Source organism: Filicampus tigris, chromosome 20 (assembly GCF_054856515.1).
Source record: "Filicampus tigris isolate MCC_2025a chromosome 20, RoL_Ftig_1.0, whole genome shotgun sequence".
NCBI lineage: Eukaryota > Metazoa > Chordata > Actinopteri > Syngnathiformes > Syngnathidae > Filicampus > Filicampus tigris.
In genome coordinates, this window is record NC_141236.1 from 2,076,884 (window position 1) to 2,093,789 (window position 16,906).

The 16,906-nt window shown below is 40.4% G+C and overlaps 3 protein-coding genes across 5 annotated transcripts; 1 reads left to right on the plus strand and 2 right to left on the minus strand.

Moving 5' to 3' along the window:
* Positions 1-59: 59 nt before the first annotated feature.
* gopc (golgi-associated PDZ and coiled-coil motif containing) lies at positions 60-9,237 on the minus strand. Of its 3 annotated transcripts, none has more exons than XM_086018027.1 (9): positions 8,727-9,236; positions 6,945-7,109; positions 6,077-6,100; positions 4,565-4,740; positions 4,142-4,307; positions 3,961-4,056; positions 3,092-3,256; positions 2,856-3,027; positions 60-1,764 (listed from the first exon to the last, which is right to left on the minus strand). In XM_086018027.1, exons 1-9 carry the CDS (start codon positions 8,985-8,987, stop codon positions 1,646-1,648), a joined length of 1,344 nt encoding a protein of 447 aa, XP_085874153.1. In that variant the 5' UTR covers positions 8,988-9,236; the 3' UTR covers positions 60-1,645. The 3 variants fall into 3 exon arrangements, with proteins under 3 accessions (XP_085874153.1, XP_085874155.1, XP_085874154.1); XM_086018029.1 differs by lacking the exon at positions 8,727-9,236 and adding an exon at positions 7,211-7,952; XM_086018028.1 differs by lacking the exon at positions 6,077-6,100 and having other exon boundaries at positions 8,727-9,237.
* A 1,020-nt stretch (positions 9,238-10,257) lies between these two features.
* Positions 10,258-13,595, minus strand: alkbh1 (alkB homolog 1, histone H2A dioxygenase). The gene is made up of 6 exons (XM_086018031.1): positions 13,402-13,595; positions 12,970-13,078; positions 12,687-12,849; positions 11,615-11,705; positions 11,292-11,485; positions 10,258-11,156 (listed from the first exon to the last, which is right to left on the minus strand). The coding sequence occupies exons 1-6, from the start codon at positions 13,537-13,539 to the stop codon at positions 10,742-10,744; spliced, it is 1,110 nt and encodes a 369-aa protein (XP_085874157.1). The 5' UTR covers positions 13,540-13,595; the 3' UTR covers positions 10,258-10,741.
* Positions 13,596-13,671: 76 nt separating this feature from the next.
* Positions 13,672-15,639, plus strand: slirp (SRA stem-loop interacting RNA binding protein). Its single transcript, XM_086018033.1, has 4 exons — positions 13,672-13,866; positions 14,916-14,974; positions 15,062-15,169; positions 15,367-15,639. The coding sequence occupies exons 1-4, from the start codon at positions 13,800-13,802 to the stop codon at positions 15,430-15,432; spliced, it is 300 nt and encodes a 99-aa protein (XP_085874159.1). The 5' UTR covers positions 13,672-13,799; the 3' UTR covers positions 15,433-15,639.
* The last annotated feature ends 1,267 nt before the right edge of the window (positions 15,640-16,906 follow it).

A 16,906-nucleotide genomic window follows, 5' to 3' on the forward strand; every position in this document is an offset into this window, starting at 1 on the left:
CTTGACCACTTTTGAGACATTATATAAAAAAATGTAAACAAACTGTTATCCAAACTTGATCAAGATAAGCGAACTTTATTTAAAGGCTGAATAAACTGCTTGGAATACATTTACAAGATGCATACGAGTGAAAAGCTTCAGTATGAACAAGAGGAACCAGATTAACAAAAGCAAAACAACACATCACATGAACGTGTTAAGGTCAGCCAGTTTTGGTTGACTTTTTCCATCTCAAGTGGGGAAAGCACAAAGTCTTTCTGGGCTCTCAATGTTGGTGATGGTCAGTGAGTTTAAGCCTCTTACAAAAGAAAATTTGTATTTTGTACATAAAGTGGGAATTAAAAATCTACACACCCCTGTTCAAGTTTAAAGAGACCAAGACAAATCATTCCAAAAAATTCTCGCATCATTGAAAACCTTCCAAAAATTCTCCCGATTGAAAACCCCCCCCAAAACAAAACGGAGTTCGAGGATAAGTAAAATAAACAGCTGAGAATGCACACTCTCTTAAAAACGAGGCTGGGTCCATCACTTTCAAACTCTTGCTAAATGGGAGTCAGCGAAAACCTGACGTTATTTAAAATGCATTTGATTAACCCCAAATAAGGTTCAGGTGTTCTATTGATGAAAAGACAGCAACATTGAAGGAGCTGCAGGAATTTCTACAAGTACTGGTGGTAAGTACATATTACAACAATCTCCCGTTGTCTTCATTTATGTCTGGACTGTGGGTGGGGTGGCAAGACAGCAACATTTTGGAAAAAAAAAAAAAGATAATTTGACATCTCACAAATGCATGTGGGAAAATGCGTAATGTTTTAAATGTGAGACTAGTCATAGCTTAGATTAATGGTGGAAAAAGTTTAGGAATTATTTCTTGCGGTCTCATTTTTCTTTTTATGTCACAAAAACCTGCCATTTGCAGAGGGGTGTGTAAACTTGTAATTCCACTGTGTACCCGCATTATCGGATGAAGGCTTGTAATAGAACGTCATTACATCCCCAAAGTTTATGAGGCTGTCAGAATAAAAGTATAGTAGTGTAATAATAAAACAACGAATTTAAATCACAGTCACTGTCATATAAATAGGATTTTAACAGGCATGGTGGCACTGTCGGGGGTGGCAACGGAAGGCATTCAACGCTGTAACATGTTTCTGGAGGGACTCAAAATACTTGGTGCTTATGTCATGAAAAGAAGGTGACGTGAATAACAATAATGGAAAACCTTAAACAAATCTGTCCATCATCGGTAGTGCGGTTTCTGTCTTGTTTGTGATGTGACAACACACAGCATGAGGGCCTTCATGTTTGTTTCGTCGTCTAAGCACTACTGAGTCCACAAAGTCCTTTTTCACCTTCGTTCTGCATTGGTACAAAGCCTGCTCAAAACACCACAAGCCAGGTTTTCATGCAGGACAATTGGGCACAAAACTTGCAGACTGTAATGCCGTTTGTTGTATGTAACTGTTCACAACTATTTCCTCCTCCAAATCTTTGCCACGTGCCCACTTGAAAGCAAATCCAAACACTGGAAAATCGACAGAAAAGAACGGGGAAACGAACTACATCTGCTTGCAGACTTGATTCAGTACTCAAAAGAGGATTTGCACGATAAAACTTTGATTGGTGCGGCTGGTGGTTCTTAAGCGGAGCCGTGGGTGTCGTTAGGCTTGGAGGGAGTTTCCTCTGACGGCGCTTCACTGGACATTCCAGTGTCTCCGTTTTCTGTCCCGTTGTTGAGCGACATTCTCTCCAGACCCGCTGGAAGGCACAACACGGAAGCACAAACTCAACTCACAAGTTTTTCCAAGATAAAAGCCGTCATTAAGTCGATTTTTTTACTTTGACTTGCGAGCTTAGGCTTGAGATGCGACCGATGTTATGGTGGCAGCCAACTCAACAAAAAGCCGCCATTTGGCGAATAGTAAACAATTCTTCAAAAAAGAGGCTTGAAGCTGTTTCTTGGCACTCCCACTTGAAGTTAACTGGCACGCTAAACACAAAACCTAAACAGCCAAACAACCGCCTAAAGAAAGGCCTTGCTAGCTTAACGCTAACACTAATGAGCCAACCCAACAATGATCAACCAAAATGAGCGCATGCGGCGCTCAACAATACACACCTCACCGAACACAAACAAAGAACTAGCAGGAAGTGTGTGCAAGCATTAAAAAAAGACCAGTGTTCTGCTCAGCACAACATGTTTCATAAAATAACATTGTGCATACGAAGTTGCAATTCACGTCATCAGCTGTTAGAGGATAATTTGAATGTTTTTAAATAAACCTCTCTATGATAAGATTTTTTTTTTTCCAAAATAATATTAATTAATAAAAATACATTTGTTAGCGGGCGGCACGGTGGTCGACTGGTTAGCACGTCCGCCTCACAGTTCAGAGGTCGTGGGTTCGATCCCGGCTCCGGCCTCCCTGTGTGGAGTTTGCATGTTCTCCCCGTGCCTGCGTGGGTTTCCTCCGGGTACTCCGGTTTCCTCCCACATTCCAAAAACATGCATGGTAAGTTGATTGGACTCTCTAAATTGCCCCTAGGTGTGATTGTGAGTGCGGATGTTTGTCTCTGTGTGCCCTGCGATTGGCTGGCAACCAATTCAGGGTGTCCCCCGCCTACTGCCCAAAGACAGCTGGGATAGGCTCCAGCACGCCCCGCGACCCTTGTGAGGAGAAGCGGTACAGGTAATGGATGGATGGACATTTGTTAGCAGATTGAAGGTGGGCTTGTCCTGCCAAGAACTTACTATTTTCGTTTTAATTATTTTATTTTATTTTATTTTTTACAGATTTTGTAATGCATTTCAATAGATCGTGCGAGTGGTCTTAATGTTCGGGAATTACCCTGTAATGATGCCGCCGTCGAGTTGCCGCTAGGTGGCGCTGCATTGTTCTCCTCCAGCTCATCCAGGTACAGTCTGTAGCGATGTCCGTTGTCGTCTTCGTACTCCACATTCTCATCATCGCTGTCTACCTCCGGAGCCACGTACACTACTTCAAACTCAATCTGTCCTGACTGGTATGAACAACAAAGAAGACATTCAGAGCTTTGGAGTAACACAGGTGTGTGCACCAAGTACCTGTTGGGAGAGAATGGTGACAGCCTCCTTGTGTTTGGCATCACGCAGATTGATGCTGTTGACAGCCAAAATGGCATCCCCAACATGCAAGCCTCCGCATCTGTCGGCAGGCTGGCTTGGGTGGATCTCTGAGATGAGAATAGGAACGCCGTGCTCCTTTCCTCCCTGAGAACACGACACTCATATTCTCAGTTGGGCAAAAACGCACATCTTTTTTTTTTTTTGGGGGGGGGGGGGGGACGCCTATCCTCTGTTATTTGCTGAAAAATTCACCTATTCGCCGTTTTTGTGCTCAGGCCAAAGCAATCAAAAGTATTAATTTGCAGTGGGATCTTGGGTGTTGGTGTTCGGTTGAATTCATTAACTGGTTTTTTTATGTCCTGTTTTTTGGTGGTCCTTGAATGCGGCACACTCAAAGTGAAACCGATGCGGCTACTAATATTGAGGTTTTAAGTAGTAGTCCACTTTGTCATTCCTTTTTGTTTGTATTCCAAGCATTTACTAGTGTGTGTAAATACCAACAGGTGAGTTTAATGAGTCATATCGTTTTGTGCATATTTGTTTGCCCAAGTCAAGTGTCAGTTTGTGCTACCGTCTTATTTAGGCTAGTATGCTAGCTTATACTATTGATGAGCCTCATGCGAAGGTGGTTGTTTGTGTAGAATCATTTCACTACTGTCGACGATTTGCTGATTATTCAATCTCTGTGATGTTACAGACCACATTCAAAAAAAAAAAAAAAAAGTCTATTCCAATTGTGTGTCTTTTTACATACTTGGCTAATAAAGCTGATTCTGTGTGACTTTGCTCCTTATTGGGAAAGCTTATCGTAATAATACAAGTCAAACGTTGTGGCTTTGAGTGCTCACCGTGATGGAGATGCCCAGACCCTCATGGTCCTCTTTGACTAGTGACACTTTCCTGATAGGACCCACTCCCTGAGTTTTCTTCAGCAAGTCTGGATTCTAAAACCACAGCAAAGAAATGAGCTCTAGAAACACGATTCCAAAGTTACCACATCCAAAGAGAAGGCTGTATTTTAACACCCACATGGCCAACAGGCGAGGGCAGCGGTTTCTTGGGATCATTGCGCCCCTTGCACGCTCGGATGACGGTTTTGTGGCGGTGAAGGTGGATCTCGGCCTCCAGCTGGTTCCACAGCTTGTCGTGCGCCGGCCCTTTCATGTCGCGGCCCAGTAACTGGATTTGCTGCACCCTAGCACAAAAACACCCAGCCATGTTCTTCATGTAAACCGCCGTATTACACGTCTTGTGTGACCGACTTTGATCCATGATTATTATTGATATTCTCATTCAATTTTGGAAAAACTATCAATTAAATTTCATTGATCATTTCTATTATTTTTATTTTGGTTAAACCATTTTATCTCTTCAATGAAGTTGTTTTAACACTAGTAGCCGTGGTACAATTCCAATATAGTGCAACGTCATTCAAGCCAATAAATGCATTACCTGCCAGCAAGTTCCTTATCCAAGTATTTGGCAGCCAGTCGAGCACCGTACACCTCAGCCTGCAGTACTGCCATGTGTCGACGGAGAGCCTCATTTTCTTTCTTAAAAAGTCTCACGTCAGCCTCAAGCCTGGCCTCCACCAATTTCTCCTTCTTACTGGCCTCCAGCGCTTGTTGCTACAACATCCCATGTAAACACACACGCGCATGCATACACACAATAGCATAAAATATGTAAAAAAAAAAAAAGTACACAAAAGAAGCACAAAAAACAGAAAGAAAAACTTTTTTTTTAAATAAATAAATGTCTGCCTTTTACCATTGTTTCACAAATTAAATACAGTAAGCATTTATTACGTGCCAGACGTGAGTCTTGCCTGTGTTACGGATGTGTCAATATGCCAGGATTTTGTGACGCAAAACATGAGACCAAGAATAGATTCAGACACACTGTTTGAAGAATGCAGTTGTCACATATAGGAAATACCAATCATTGGCTGGAAACCTCTGCGATTCCTTTGAAGTGTCGGGACGGCCATAGGCGGATTTATAGGGTGGCAAGGGGTGCCAGCTGCCCCCTTACCAAATGCCACCACTGGCTGTTGGCAATTATATCAATACAACATTCACATTTGTATTTTTAAAAAAATGCTTATATTGTCTCCACAGTGTGATTAGAATTTACTCCCACTCCAACTCACCCCCCCGTTTTCAAGAAGAAATGGTTGGGTCCTACTTGCGCCAATCCGAAAATGTTTCCAATGTTATGTTCTATGTAGCCCCACTAGTCCAAACACATTTTCTGATTAATATGATGTTTGTGGAATATGAGTTAACCCTTGTGTGGTGTTCGTATTTTTGTTACTTAACCAGTGTTAATGGGTCCGGTGGACCCACTACAGTTTTGGGTTTTCAAAACAATACACTCAAATAATTTTCTGTTAAAATACTCAACAGATGTTTACTACATTAAATTGCAAGTCATATGAGCAAACATTGTTAATATTTGCCCTTTACCGTTGTTAGCTCACATATATGAATTACGGTAATGTGCTACTCCTTTCTGTTTTTTAAATAAAATGTAATTTAAAAAAAATGTAAAATCCCATAACATGGTGTTATCACCATGAGGAGAAAGTTTCAGATATGCCTTGGGTCATTTTTCTTTTGATAAAAACTGAGCGTGGGTCCCTCAGAAACTCCACCCGTTTTTTTAATCAATCTCAGGGAGCGGCCATTTTGCCACTTTCTGTTGACTGAAAAAGACATCACAGTTGCTCAGGGCTCAAGTAACAACCAATCACGACTCACCTGTTTCCTTTTAAGTTCATCTCCAAAAATAGGAGCGAAAACAAGTGTTGCGTTTATATTTTTGTTGAGTGTAGATATTTACATACCTACATATTTTTTAATGACGTGTATTTTTGCTAAATTGTGTTATAGTGAATCTTATATCTTATCTACTGCAGCTACTGGTACTACTGCTACTAAAAAGACACACATACTAACTTACCATCTGTTCCATTGTTGGGGCAGGCTTTAGCAGAAAGAAGGCAGAAGAAGAAGAGAAAGAAGTCACAGATTAATGATTGATTCAAGCGTCAGTAGTAGTTAATACTATTGAATACAATTGCCAGACAGTACAATTTGGAAATCATCAGTACTGAATAAAAGATCAGCGTTCATAATGCCAATTCAAGAGACGCAGAAAAGACAAACAAGTTAAAAGGATGCGCAAAGCCCAATCAAAGAGTGAGCAGCGTGCAACAAGATGTAGCTGTATGAGAAGAACCTGCTCAGAAACATTTGCAATCATGCAGTGGACAAGGTCGGACATCAGAGTCATGTTAGTGAAGGTCATTCTAGCTTATACTGACACAATCACATTTTTTTTTAACTCTTAAATGTGTGTGTTTCACGAGAAATAAAAACTGTTTTAAAGACTTACTACTATTATTGTACTAAGCAAATAGTTGTGAGGTACATATGCAGACTGTAAGAAGTTCAGTTCCCAAAATATCGTGGTATCACAGTATTAAAATTATAGCTCTAAATTTTGAAACATTTGGGTAAATAAAAAGCTTTTTTTTTTCTCCATTCAACACAATCTATTTTATTTTTGGTAAACAGAATTAAGAAACGTGTACCATGCTAAGTTAAAATAAATAAATAAATATTAACATTCTTCTGCTGTTTTAATTCTTAGCAAGTCACAGTGTCCCGTTCCTGGTGAGCTAGGACAACGCAAAGGCAACCGTGTCATTTTCGTGTCCCTTTTTCGTCAAACCTAACCCTCTCCCCCCGCTCCTCCTCCCGTCACATTTGTAATGAATGATGTAGCTGCACTCAAACTTGATTGTACTTCCAGTTTGCAAACTTACGAGTCTGTCTTTGATGGAATCGGAGTCTGGAGTTTGGCCTTCCTTGGCATGGAGCTGCAGCTGAAGAGTGTGAAGCTGCAATAGCTGGTCATGGACTTCTCTTTCCACAACCGCCCGCTCCGCCTTGACGTCACTTAGCTCAGAGCGAAGATCGACCAGCTGGGCCTGGAAGGATGGAGGTGGTCAGGGACAGCAGAGGAGCTAAAGTCTTCTGTCAACTACAAACGATGCTTTCTGCAGAGGTGGGCATTTTACTAAAATTTCACCATCCGTTTATCGCCATCCGTCTGCAGCCGGGGTACCCTTCGGCCGTGCGTCTATCTCCCTTTTTGTCAAGCCGGAACAAATAGTACGTAATCGCCCATAGGTCAGTCCGTCTATCATTTTAAACGGGCTTCCGTCGACCAACTTGGATGATGTCCTTCTCCGTTGTAGCGCGGCAGTTTTGACTGTACCTCGGCCCGCTTCTCACCTCCTGTTGACGAAGTTTGGATGGCACTCCTCTCCTTTCATCTGCAATGTTCCTGGACCTTTACTACCACATTTCTCTGTTCCTCTGCTATCTCAAAGACATCACATTACATACTAATGACAAAGCACATAAAGTGAAACTTTGAACTTACTATTTACAAGCATGCTGGAAACTTTCCAGCACTGTTATAATTTTCTGATGGAATTGTATGCTTTTATCTGAATTTGACCAGTCAGACGCAAATGTGCATCGCCACCCAATAGTTGATTATCTAGGGTAATTAGAATTAATTAGATAAGAATAGACTGAGCTGGATAACTTTGCTGCATGATAATAATTATTAGATAATAAAAATGTAATTTCTTAGGAGCATGTTAAATATTGGCAGCACGGTGGTCAACTGGTTAGCACGTCCGCCTCACAGTTCAGAGGTCGTGGGTACGATCCCGGCTCCGGCCTCCCTGTGTGGAGTTTGCATGTTCTCCCTGTGCCTGCGTGGGTTTTCTCCGGGTACTCCGGTTTCCTCCCACATTCCAAAAACATGCATGGTAAGTTAATTGATCACTCTAAATTGCCCCTAGGTGTGATTGTGAGTGCGGATGTTTGTCTCTGTGTGCCCTGCGATTGGCTGGCAACCAATTCAGGGTGTCCCTCGCCTACTGCCCGAAGACAGCTGGGATAGGCTCCAGCACGCCCTGCGACCCTTGTGAGGATAAGCGGTATCGATAATGGATGGATGGATGTTAAATATTGCAATGATATCGATATTGCTATATTCAACAACTATACCGCATATCGCATGTTTTGTCCAATATCGAGCAGCCCTATTTGATACCAATATTATTTAAATTTGAAACATTTAACCCCACACTAATAGTTAAAAGTGCATCATTACAAGTCAACCTTACCAGCTAAGGTAGCAAATTTCGCCGTTTCGTTTCAAATAGTCGAAAGCATTAAGTCACCGATTTAAAAAATAAAAGTACTTTAAGTAATACATAACTTACTATTACTACACAGAGGGTAATATTTTAAAGAAAGTTACTTTCAAATGCAAGTACTATAACTAGTTGACGGTTGCGGCAAAATAACCACTGCCATTAAATTTTGAAAGTAACTTGACCTCGGTGAAAATGTGACGTATTGGATACCTGTCATGCCCGGGGTGTACTGAATCTTATGAAAGTTGTAATTTGCCCGACCCGTACATATCTGTCTATAATCTTACACAGTATTTGTGGCACTACAATACGGTATTGTAGTCCTAAAAACACTAGCGAAAGTGTACATACGATTGGTCAGCTACTAACCTCTAGTTTGTGGTTAAGTTGGAAAACAGTCTGGGATTTGTGGCACAACTGAGCAAAACAGGAGCTAAGGCTGGTCATCTTCTGCCGCCCCTCGTACGTAATGTCCACTTGGTCTGGGTCGATTTCCCCGAGCAGCAGATCCACGTCCACGAAGGCTTTGTCAAACTCCTTCTCGAGCACTTCTAGCCAGCGAAACATTGACATACTGGAGCCGAGGGCCGAGTTGTGGGCCGCCGGCGAGCATCCAGCAGAGGCGGACATGGCGAAAACACAGCAAACGTTGATGCTAGGTCACTAGCCACACAACGTAATCTTGCTTTGACGATGACAGATCTTTGTGGACCCGCCTTGTTTTTTTGAAGCATTAAATAATATTAAAATTGCAATGACGTAACGATACGACAGTTAAAGACAGGAAATATCTGATGTTATATTTTTCCGAAGAAAGTCACTGCTGACCAGGAAGTCCCTCATCATCAGATTGTTCATGCGAAGTGATTACTTAGGTCTGGTCCGTCTGGCTGAGCCTAAGGCAAAGCAATGGATTATCGATCGATTACGTACGATCCCCCGTCTGAAAACTAGTAAATATTTAAGATAATTTTCCTGCTATTTCATGACTAAATTGAAATACTTCGTATTCTATCCATACTGCAGTTTTTAATCATCTGTTCTATTTCAAATAGATTCATATTGTTATAAATGCAGAGTTCAGCCACCAAAATAATGCTACCTCCTTCAGTTGCTGAGTGTGTTGTGTTTTTGACCAGGGTAGGTCTTGTGGGTTCATTTCATCTCTTTGAACATTAATGGTTGTCCATCTCAATGGGCCATCCGACCTATGTCAAACTGGAGTTCTCTGAGCCAAATAAGGTCTATGTTATTTTATGTGGACCACCAGAGCTAAATATACATAGGCTTTTTGGCTGTCTTCAAATACATTTATGGTGCAGTATAGACATGTTATTAATATAGACTCTATGGAGAGTCACTGTACATGGAGCTGATGACTTCACAGTGACAGTGCTGGTGAGAAGGCAAACGTTTTGGGGGGCAGGGATGGCACACCAATCAATATTACCAATATTGATCATCTATGAATGAACACTGGATTGAAACAATGGCTCAAAATTAAAGCCGTCAACCGATAATGTTTTGAGTGACGTTTTGGAAATGATTAACTACTACGCAGTAAAAGAGGAGCAGGCCCAAGCAGTCTATTGTTATGTAAAACAACAACACTGTTTAACAATAATAAATGAAGCATCACGTATGCTCCTCAGGCTTCTCATTTTCAAACATTAACTCTCATAAAAAGAACCTAATGGTATTTTTACTCGAAATTGCACTTCATTTGTAGCGTACTTCAAAGTACCACTGCGCTTGAATGTCTGCATCTCACCGTCTATGAAAAAAAGGCAACATTTAGAATTGTCGGCTGTCGGTGATTGTTCACCTTGATTGGCTGTTAGGTTGCGAATCAACCAGCGCATAGATAGTGACAAAAGCAAAGAAAAGGGTATTATTAAGCTCAGCTGAATGTTGCTTTTTATTACTTAGATTTCTTCCTGCTTGTATTTTGAGTGTGGCAGACAAGGTTAGTTGGTATGTGTGTATTCTCTTTCATAAAACCCTGTTTGGATGATATGTTAAACATAAACTATAACTTCTCAGCCATGTGCGCTTGGCAGTCATGGCTGACACCTCGGCATTGTGAAGCTAGTCATTAAACATTGTGTCACTCTGGCCACCTCAATAAACAAAATCTAGCTCTTCTCCTGTAAACATTGCATGTTAACCGTGACATTGATGGCCTCCCTCATTAACATTTCAAACCATCTGTACACTTTTGGTTCATTTCGATGAGATGAAGGCCAGTTATGAGTCTTTACTCTCCACAACAAGCAACTTTCCTTAAACCCTTTCAAGTCTGTCATCCGTTTGAACTCATAAACATGACAATTATTTTTTTTTTTTTGTCAACAGTTTAAATAATTGTCCGTGACGGGTCTTTATCACGTCTCCTCAGTATTAGGTGAGTCACTATAACGTCTCCTCTTCCTAATCTTTTCATCTTCTGCTTGCTCCTCCTCTGCATGTCCTGGAAGAGGAGTTGTCTCTGGGAAGCTCTGCCCCTGGCCCAGCACCTGTCTGACAGTCATGTTGATCCTAGAGCTGTGGATGTACCTCGAGCATACAGCCCAGTCCTCCTCGGACACCTGCTCCACATTGGCGCCCCCCTGCCAGTCGCATCGCTCGGTTTGGAGAGCTGCCACTTCCCGGGGCGCCGGAACAATGCGAGGCACGGCGTGGTAAAGGAGGCGGCTCTGTCCCGACATGACCATCACGTCTCCGCTGTGCATGTACATGGCGGTGGGAGTTTCCTGTCTGTGAGTGCCACCCAGGAGGAAGATTGCTGACTGGCCAAAACTGTTAAAAAAATACATTTAAAAAAATACACCTTTATGTGTATACAATGAATCGGATTCTTTACTGTATCAGCACGAGAACACACTTAATTACAAACAAATCGCTATGTGTTTTCATTTAACTCTACTCACATACCTGAAAGACAGCAGTGGGCGGCTATGATCTAATTCGGATTCATCCACGTGGATTCCTAAAGAGGAATCCGACCTGTAGTAGTTGAGGATTCCGGCCTCGGCATTGAAGCCTGTAAAGCCGCAGGCACTTGCTATTTGGTAAGACAGGAGGTGGAGCTCAGTTGGGAATGGAGTGCAATGATTTGCAGAGTAAGTCTATGAAAAAGCATGAAACATGAGTATTGCTTCAGTATTACTATTACTGCGTAAAAGCTGAATGACTAGAATAAGTGCTTTTTGTATTGATCTAATTAATTAACAATCCACCTTAGCAACTTGGCTTACCTTGCTATTCCAGTTGTAATGATAGCCCAAAGTGACCCAGCGCAGCCTCTCCAGAAGAGTTCTGGGCTCCCGCTTTCCAACAGAATGGCAACTGAAGGAAAATTTGAACATAGTCCGCAATTTATAAACATGCTGCTTGAAAATTGGACCATGGAATGGCTCCAGAACAAACTCTGGATCTGGACATGGGCTTTTTAAGATGCAGACGATGATGATTTGAATAAATTGCAAATGTTCACTGGATTCAGCAGTGGAGACACAACTTCAAAATTATTCTAAATCAAATTGCTGCGTCTTTAATTTACTGTAATCTTGTTCCAATTGAATTTGTCTTCATTGTATTTGCTTAGTTTTAAATTCATCATGTTGCATGGCAGTAGGAGTTCAAATTAGCTGCTTGTATCTAAATGTATTTATTACGGGACACTAGTTGAATTGGGATGTATTGAAAAAAATAATAGCATTTTGAGGTTGAAAAGTACAAAGTACAAGCAACACTGTGTCATGTCAGTTTTTGTTGATTATGGCGGCGCCATGTGGATAGAAGCGGTAGTGTTTTACAAAAGTCAACCACATTACCCATGCGTGCCAGCGCGTACTGTCGTGAAATCCTGAGCCGTCCTTATAGCGAAAGGAGGAAGTGAGTATGCCGTAAAGCAATTCGGGACATTTATGTATTTTTGTGTGCCAGGGTTGATCCCAACCTCCTCAAAGTTGCTTTGTACCAGAAAAAAAAAACATATAGACCCCCTCAGGGCATGACGTCCCACTCAACTACTGTACTTGTAAGTCAATGTTTCATCAAAAGAGTTGTGAACATTTTTTATTAGGGTCGATTTGTTGCCCAGTGCTGCTTTAATCTAACTTGAAAGACTTGTAACATTTCTGTATCTTCGATTTGGTATTATTTGGGTCTGAAGCAGTAGTTATTTGTTTGTTATTGACATACAAATAAAAATAAACCAAGGCTAAACTGAAAAGTTCTTCTTGTCTTTCAAGGCAAGGTCTATTTGCAGACACATCTGGTTTTAATTTTGGTATGCAGAGATAAATTCAGATACACTTGCCTCACCTGAGGTTGGGTACACTCTTGGCCCAGATGTCCTGGGTGTCAATGGGAGACATGTGCATGTCCAGGTTGCAGACATTTGGCTTCTGAGGGTAAGTCTTCAAACATTGTCGAACCCAGAAGGGCTGAGAGCCGCGGAGGAACGGGTTAGTGATGAAGATGAACCCTGAAAAACACAATATAAGGAGGAGTAAAGGTCCTTTAAGGAGGAAGTGTACCAAGTTTTGAGTTGACCATTCACTATTGTCATGATCGTAAGTTGTAGTCAGACTTTTAATCAATTTACCAGGGTAACCCTGCAAGTTGAAAGCGCTCCAGTCTTTGACAGGATGTAATCCAACCATGGCAGCATCGCCGTCACTCACAGCAGCTAGATCTAGTTTCACTGGAAGTATCTGCCACATATACACATAGAATTCAGTCTAATTTTCAGCTTTTTTCTAAAAATAAATACTTCATGTATTTAAGGAATATGACGATTGTGACGCAACACAGTTCAATTTACAGTAGACACATTGCTGCCAAAGCAAATATCTGGAATGACTTTTTACTATTGTAAGATGATAATGGTGTAACATAATGTTTGATAAGGCACATTTTGACTAATATTTAATCATTTTTGTTTTGATTAGTAACTCTTTAAAGTACAGTATATTGTTAGTAGTTGCCTCACGTGGGGTTGTAACAGTTTTTCTTGATGTATCAATATTTGCTTCACCTTGTCATTCGTCACACCTTTGGAAAAGTCAATAACATCGCTGAAATCCGGCGGAGGGTTTCTGCGCTTATACAACTTAAATATTTTTCTAAAAGCATCCTCTCCAGCTTCCACGAAGGACGCCGCCATCTTGGCCATGTTTTAGTTCTACTTCTGCATCTCGAGTCGGTGCAGGACCGCCACCAATTGGTAAGGAGGTGCTATTATTCAAGACTCACGCATATCCGCATCTGTGACAAGAGTTGATCAACAGCCGAGAACACAGATAAAGTCTCATTAATAAATAGTCTACATTCGATGGTTAAATTCTTTAATTCAAGTATATGTATATATGTATATGTATATAAAGTATATAGTTAACCGGAAGTTGTACATTGCTTCCGAGGTCAAATCGAAACATGGCGACGTCTTCTAGGAAAGTGTTTGAGCTGTTTGTATCAAAAGTTCCGTGGACAGTTGCTGGCAGTGAGTTGTTTTAGTTTGATTTTATGTATATATGATTTCTTTTATGTGCCAGTTAGAAGTATATGTCCGTTCACTAAATATTTTGTCAATCGTCCTTTGTCTATATCAGGCAGTCACCTCTATGGCGACCATGAGATACTTCACTCGTTTTTAATGAACGCTTTTGAAATCGGACATTTGTTAAGTCAGGCAGATGCACCTTAAGACATTTAACAACCATTTAGTTATAGTCTATTTTCAACTTTAATATAAGTTCCACAATTGTATATTTTAAAACCTTCGTCCTTACTAAGAATGTGTTTATGCTGTAGTTGAATAATCATTGAATTATATATGTTGGCTGTTCTCATTTGCTTATTTAAATGACAAATATATAACAATTTCCCTAAAAATATTTTCCACGAAGAAATAAATCATTAGTATTAGGCCCAGAGATTAGTGATTGGCAGAAACATTGGTGTCTTTATCTTCTAACCTTATATAATAAAGTCTTAAACTCCCTCAAATACAATGACTACTGTATTTGAGATTCTTATTTCGTACCCTGTGTTTGTCTGGCGACCAATCCTGCAGTCATACCCCAACTCATACCTCAAGTCAGTTGGGATAGCCTCCAGCTCAAAGCTCCAGCTGTTCAAGAAGGAGGGATGGATTTCAGGGTGAAAAACAAAATAAAATGTATTGCAATAAAATACACTTCTCATTTCATGTTCACTCCTTGCGAAAACGGTAAAAGAATAGGAAAAGAAAGCACCATCTGCTGGACAAATAAAAAAAAAAAAAGAAAGCCAAGCGTTTGAATTGAAATGTTAAAGCATTACATTAGTTTAACATTTTGTGCTTTTCCATTTGAAGCTTATTCAATAACAGAGATGACTGTTAAAAGAACCCACGGGCAAATTCAACCTAATCATATAAAATGGGCACAATAATGTCCCATGGCTCTGAATGTTAATGTTATGTTCATCCAGACCTTGCTTTGATGTGTCGTGATCCTGATTTATTAGTTGATAATCATTATGTACTGTATGTGTTGACTTGTCTTTCAGAGGAAATGAGGGAGTACTTTGGACAGTTTGGACAAATTAAAAGGTGTCTACTTCCATTTGTAAGTAGCTGCATAGCCGAGTCATCTGAAGAACATCTCTTCTTATTGTATTCATTTCTTTGTACATGATCTCCTGTTTTATAACAGGATAAAGAAACTGGCTTCCACAGAGGATTCTGTTGGGTGGGATTCAGCACAGAGGAGGGACTGAACAACGCGCTGCAGAAAGAGCCACACTTACTGGAGGGAGCTAAGGTAGAGTTGTGTTGGCTTGAATCTATATTGTCTGTTGTTTATGCATACTAGTATACTGTATATATTTGAATCAATAGGGTCTGTATTGTTAAAATCTCAATATGAAACCCAAATGGTTGTAATATGTTAATATCTGAGCTTGAAATTAGTCCAGTATATATATTTTTATTGACGTGACAATATTTATGTATTTTCAGCTTCAGGTTCAGAAGAACCAGCGGCAATTTTCCGGTCGGAAATCAAACAAAAATGAAAGCGACTGACGCTCCAATTTGATCCAAGTGATCGCCTGGGAAATTTCATTTTTATTTGTTAAGATCTATGCATGATATGGATCCTTTGTGGGACTGGGTATCTCTGAATTCAATAGTGAAAACTGTTTTTTGTTCTTTCTTGTCATGAATTCTGTCATGTCAATACAATTTATTTCATGTTTCCAATGTATGACAATTAAAAAAAAGTAAAGCCCAGGTTGGTGTCTGGTTTGTGACATTAAGATGTAATGAAGAGTCTACAAGAGTTAACTATTTTTAAATCTCCCGAGTCTAAAATCAAACCAAAATACATTGCCATGATGTGAAGCATAGAATTTTGTTCATTGTGGCTAGCGGAGGGTAGGACCATTTGGACTCAGTTGCCCTATATGGTCATTCTAGAAATTTCAGCCAGAGAATTCATTTACTCAAGTTACTTACAGTGGCTTGCAAAAAGTATTCGCCCCCTTGCACTTTTTGACCTTTGCCACGTTTCAAAAGCTATATACTGTATATATATTTTGTAATGAAGAATCAACACCAAGTGGGACACAATCTTGAAGTGGAATTAAATCCATACGATGTTTGAAACATTCCTTTTTTTTGGGGGGGGGGGGGGGGGGGTAGAAATAAAAAACCAGAAAGTGTGGTGTGTGATAATATTAGGCCCCTTTAATTAGTGCGGCCAACTCACTCCAGAAGTTCCCTGAAGATTTCTGAATGACCTAATGTTGACATTAATGACAGGATCTCAGTATAAATGCACCTGCTCTGCGATATTCTCAGAGGTCTGTTTAAAGCTCAAATAGCATCATGAAGACCAATGAACACATCAGGCAGGTCCGAGATACTGTTGTGGAGAAGTTTAAAGCAGGATCTAGGTATTAAAAAAAATTCACAAGCTTTAAACATCTCGTGGTGTACGGTTCAAGCAATTACAAACGAAGAGAGCATTGATCAGAGAAGCAGTCAAGACACCCGTGATCACTCTGGATGAACTGCAGGGATCCAGTTAAGGTGGGGGAATCTGTCAATTGGACAACTATTTGTCACACACTGCACAAATCTGGCCTTTATGGAAAAGTGACAAGAGGAAATTCATTTCTCAAAGAAATCCACAAGTTTTGTTGAATCCAACTGAGTCTGTGGAAAGATCTGAAAACTGCCAATCACAAACACTCTCCATCTAACCTTACTGAGCTAAGTGTTTTGGAAGGAAGAATGGGCAAATATTTCAGTCTCTAGATGTGAAAAACTGATATCAGACAAACCCCAAAAGACTCGCAGTTGTAATCGCAGCAAAAGGTGGTTAACTCAGGGGGCCAAATCATTTTGCACGCCCCACTTTTCAGTTTTTTATTCAAAAAAGTTTGAAATATCGTATGAATTTTGTTCCACTTCACGATTGTGTCCCATTTGGTATTGATTCTTCACAAACACATTCCAATTTTATATTTTTATGTTTGAAGCCTGAAATGTGGAA

What these genes read in the sequence shown, in the direction of transcription:
- alkbh1 (XM_086018031.1), bottom strand. Translation starts at nt 13,539, where the DNA reads ATGGCCAAGATGGCGGCGTCCTTCGTGGAAGCTGGAGAGGATGCTTTT. An exon ending in AAGGTGTGACGAATGACAAG is followed by an intron (nt 13,079 to 13,401) that starts GTGAAGCAAATA and finishes TATATGTGGCAG; the next exon opens with ATACTTCCAGTGAAACTAGA. An exon ending in CGCCCACTGCTGTCTTTCAG is followed by an intron (nt 11,157 to 11,291) that starts GTATGTGAGTAG and finishes TTTTTTTAACAG; the next exon opens with TTTTGGCCAGTCAGCAATCT.
- slirp (XM_086018033.1), top strand. Translation starts at nt 13,800, where the DNA reads ATGGCGACGTCTTCTAGGAAAGTGTTTGAGCTGTTTGTATCAAAAGTT. An exon ending in AAAGGTGTCTACTTCCATTT is followed by an intron (nt 14,975 to 15,061) that starts GTAAGTAGCTGC and finishes GTTTTATAACAG; the next exon opens with GATAAAGAAACTGGCTTCCA. An exon ending in ACTTACTGGAGGGAGCTAAG is followed by an intron (nt 15,170 to 15,366) that starts GTAGAGTTGTGT and finishes ATGTATTTTCAG; the next exon opens with CTTCAGGTTCAGAAGAACCA.
- gopc (XM_086018027.1), bottom strand. Translation starts at nt 8,987, where the DNA reads ATGTCCGCCTCTGCTGGATGCTCGCCGGCGGCCCACAACTCGGCCCTC. An exon ending in TGCCCTCGCCTGTTGGCCAT is followed by an intron (nt 4,057 to 4,141) that starts GTGGGTGTTAAA and finishes CTGTGGTTTTAG; the next exon opens with AATCCAGACTTGCTGAAGAA. An exon ending in TCACCATTCTCTCCCAACAG is followed by an intron (nt 3,028 to 3,091) that starts GTACTTGGTGCA and finishes TGTTCATACCAG; the next exon opens with TCAGGACAGATTGAGTTTGA.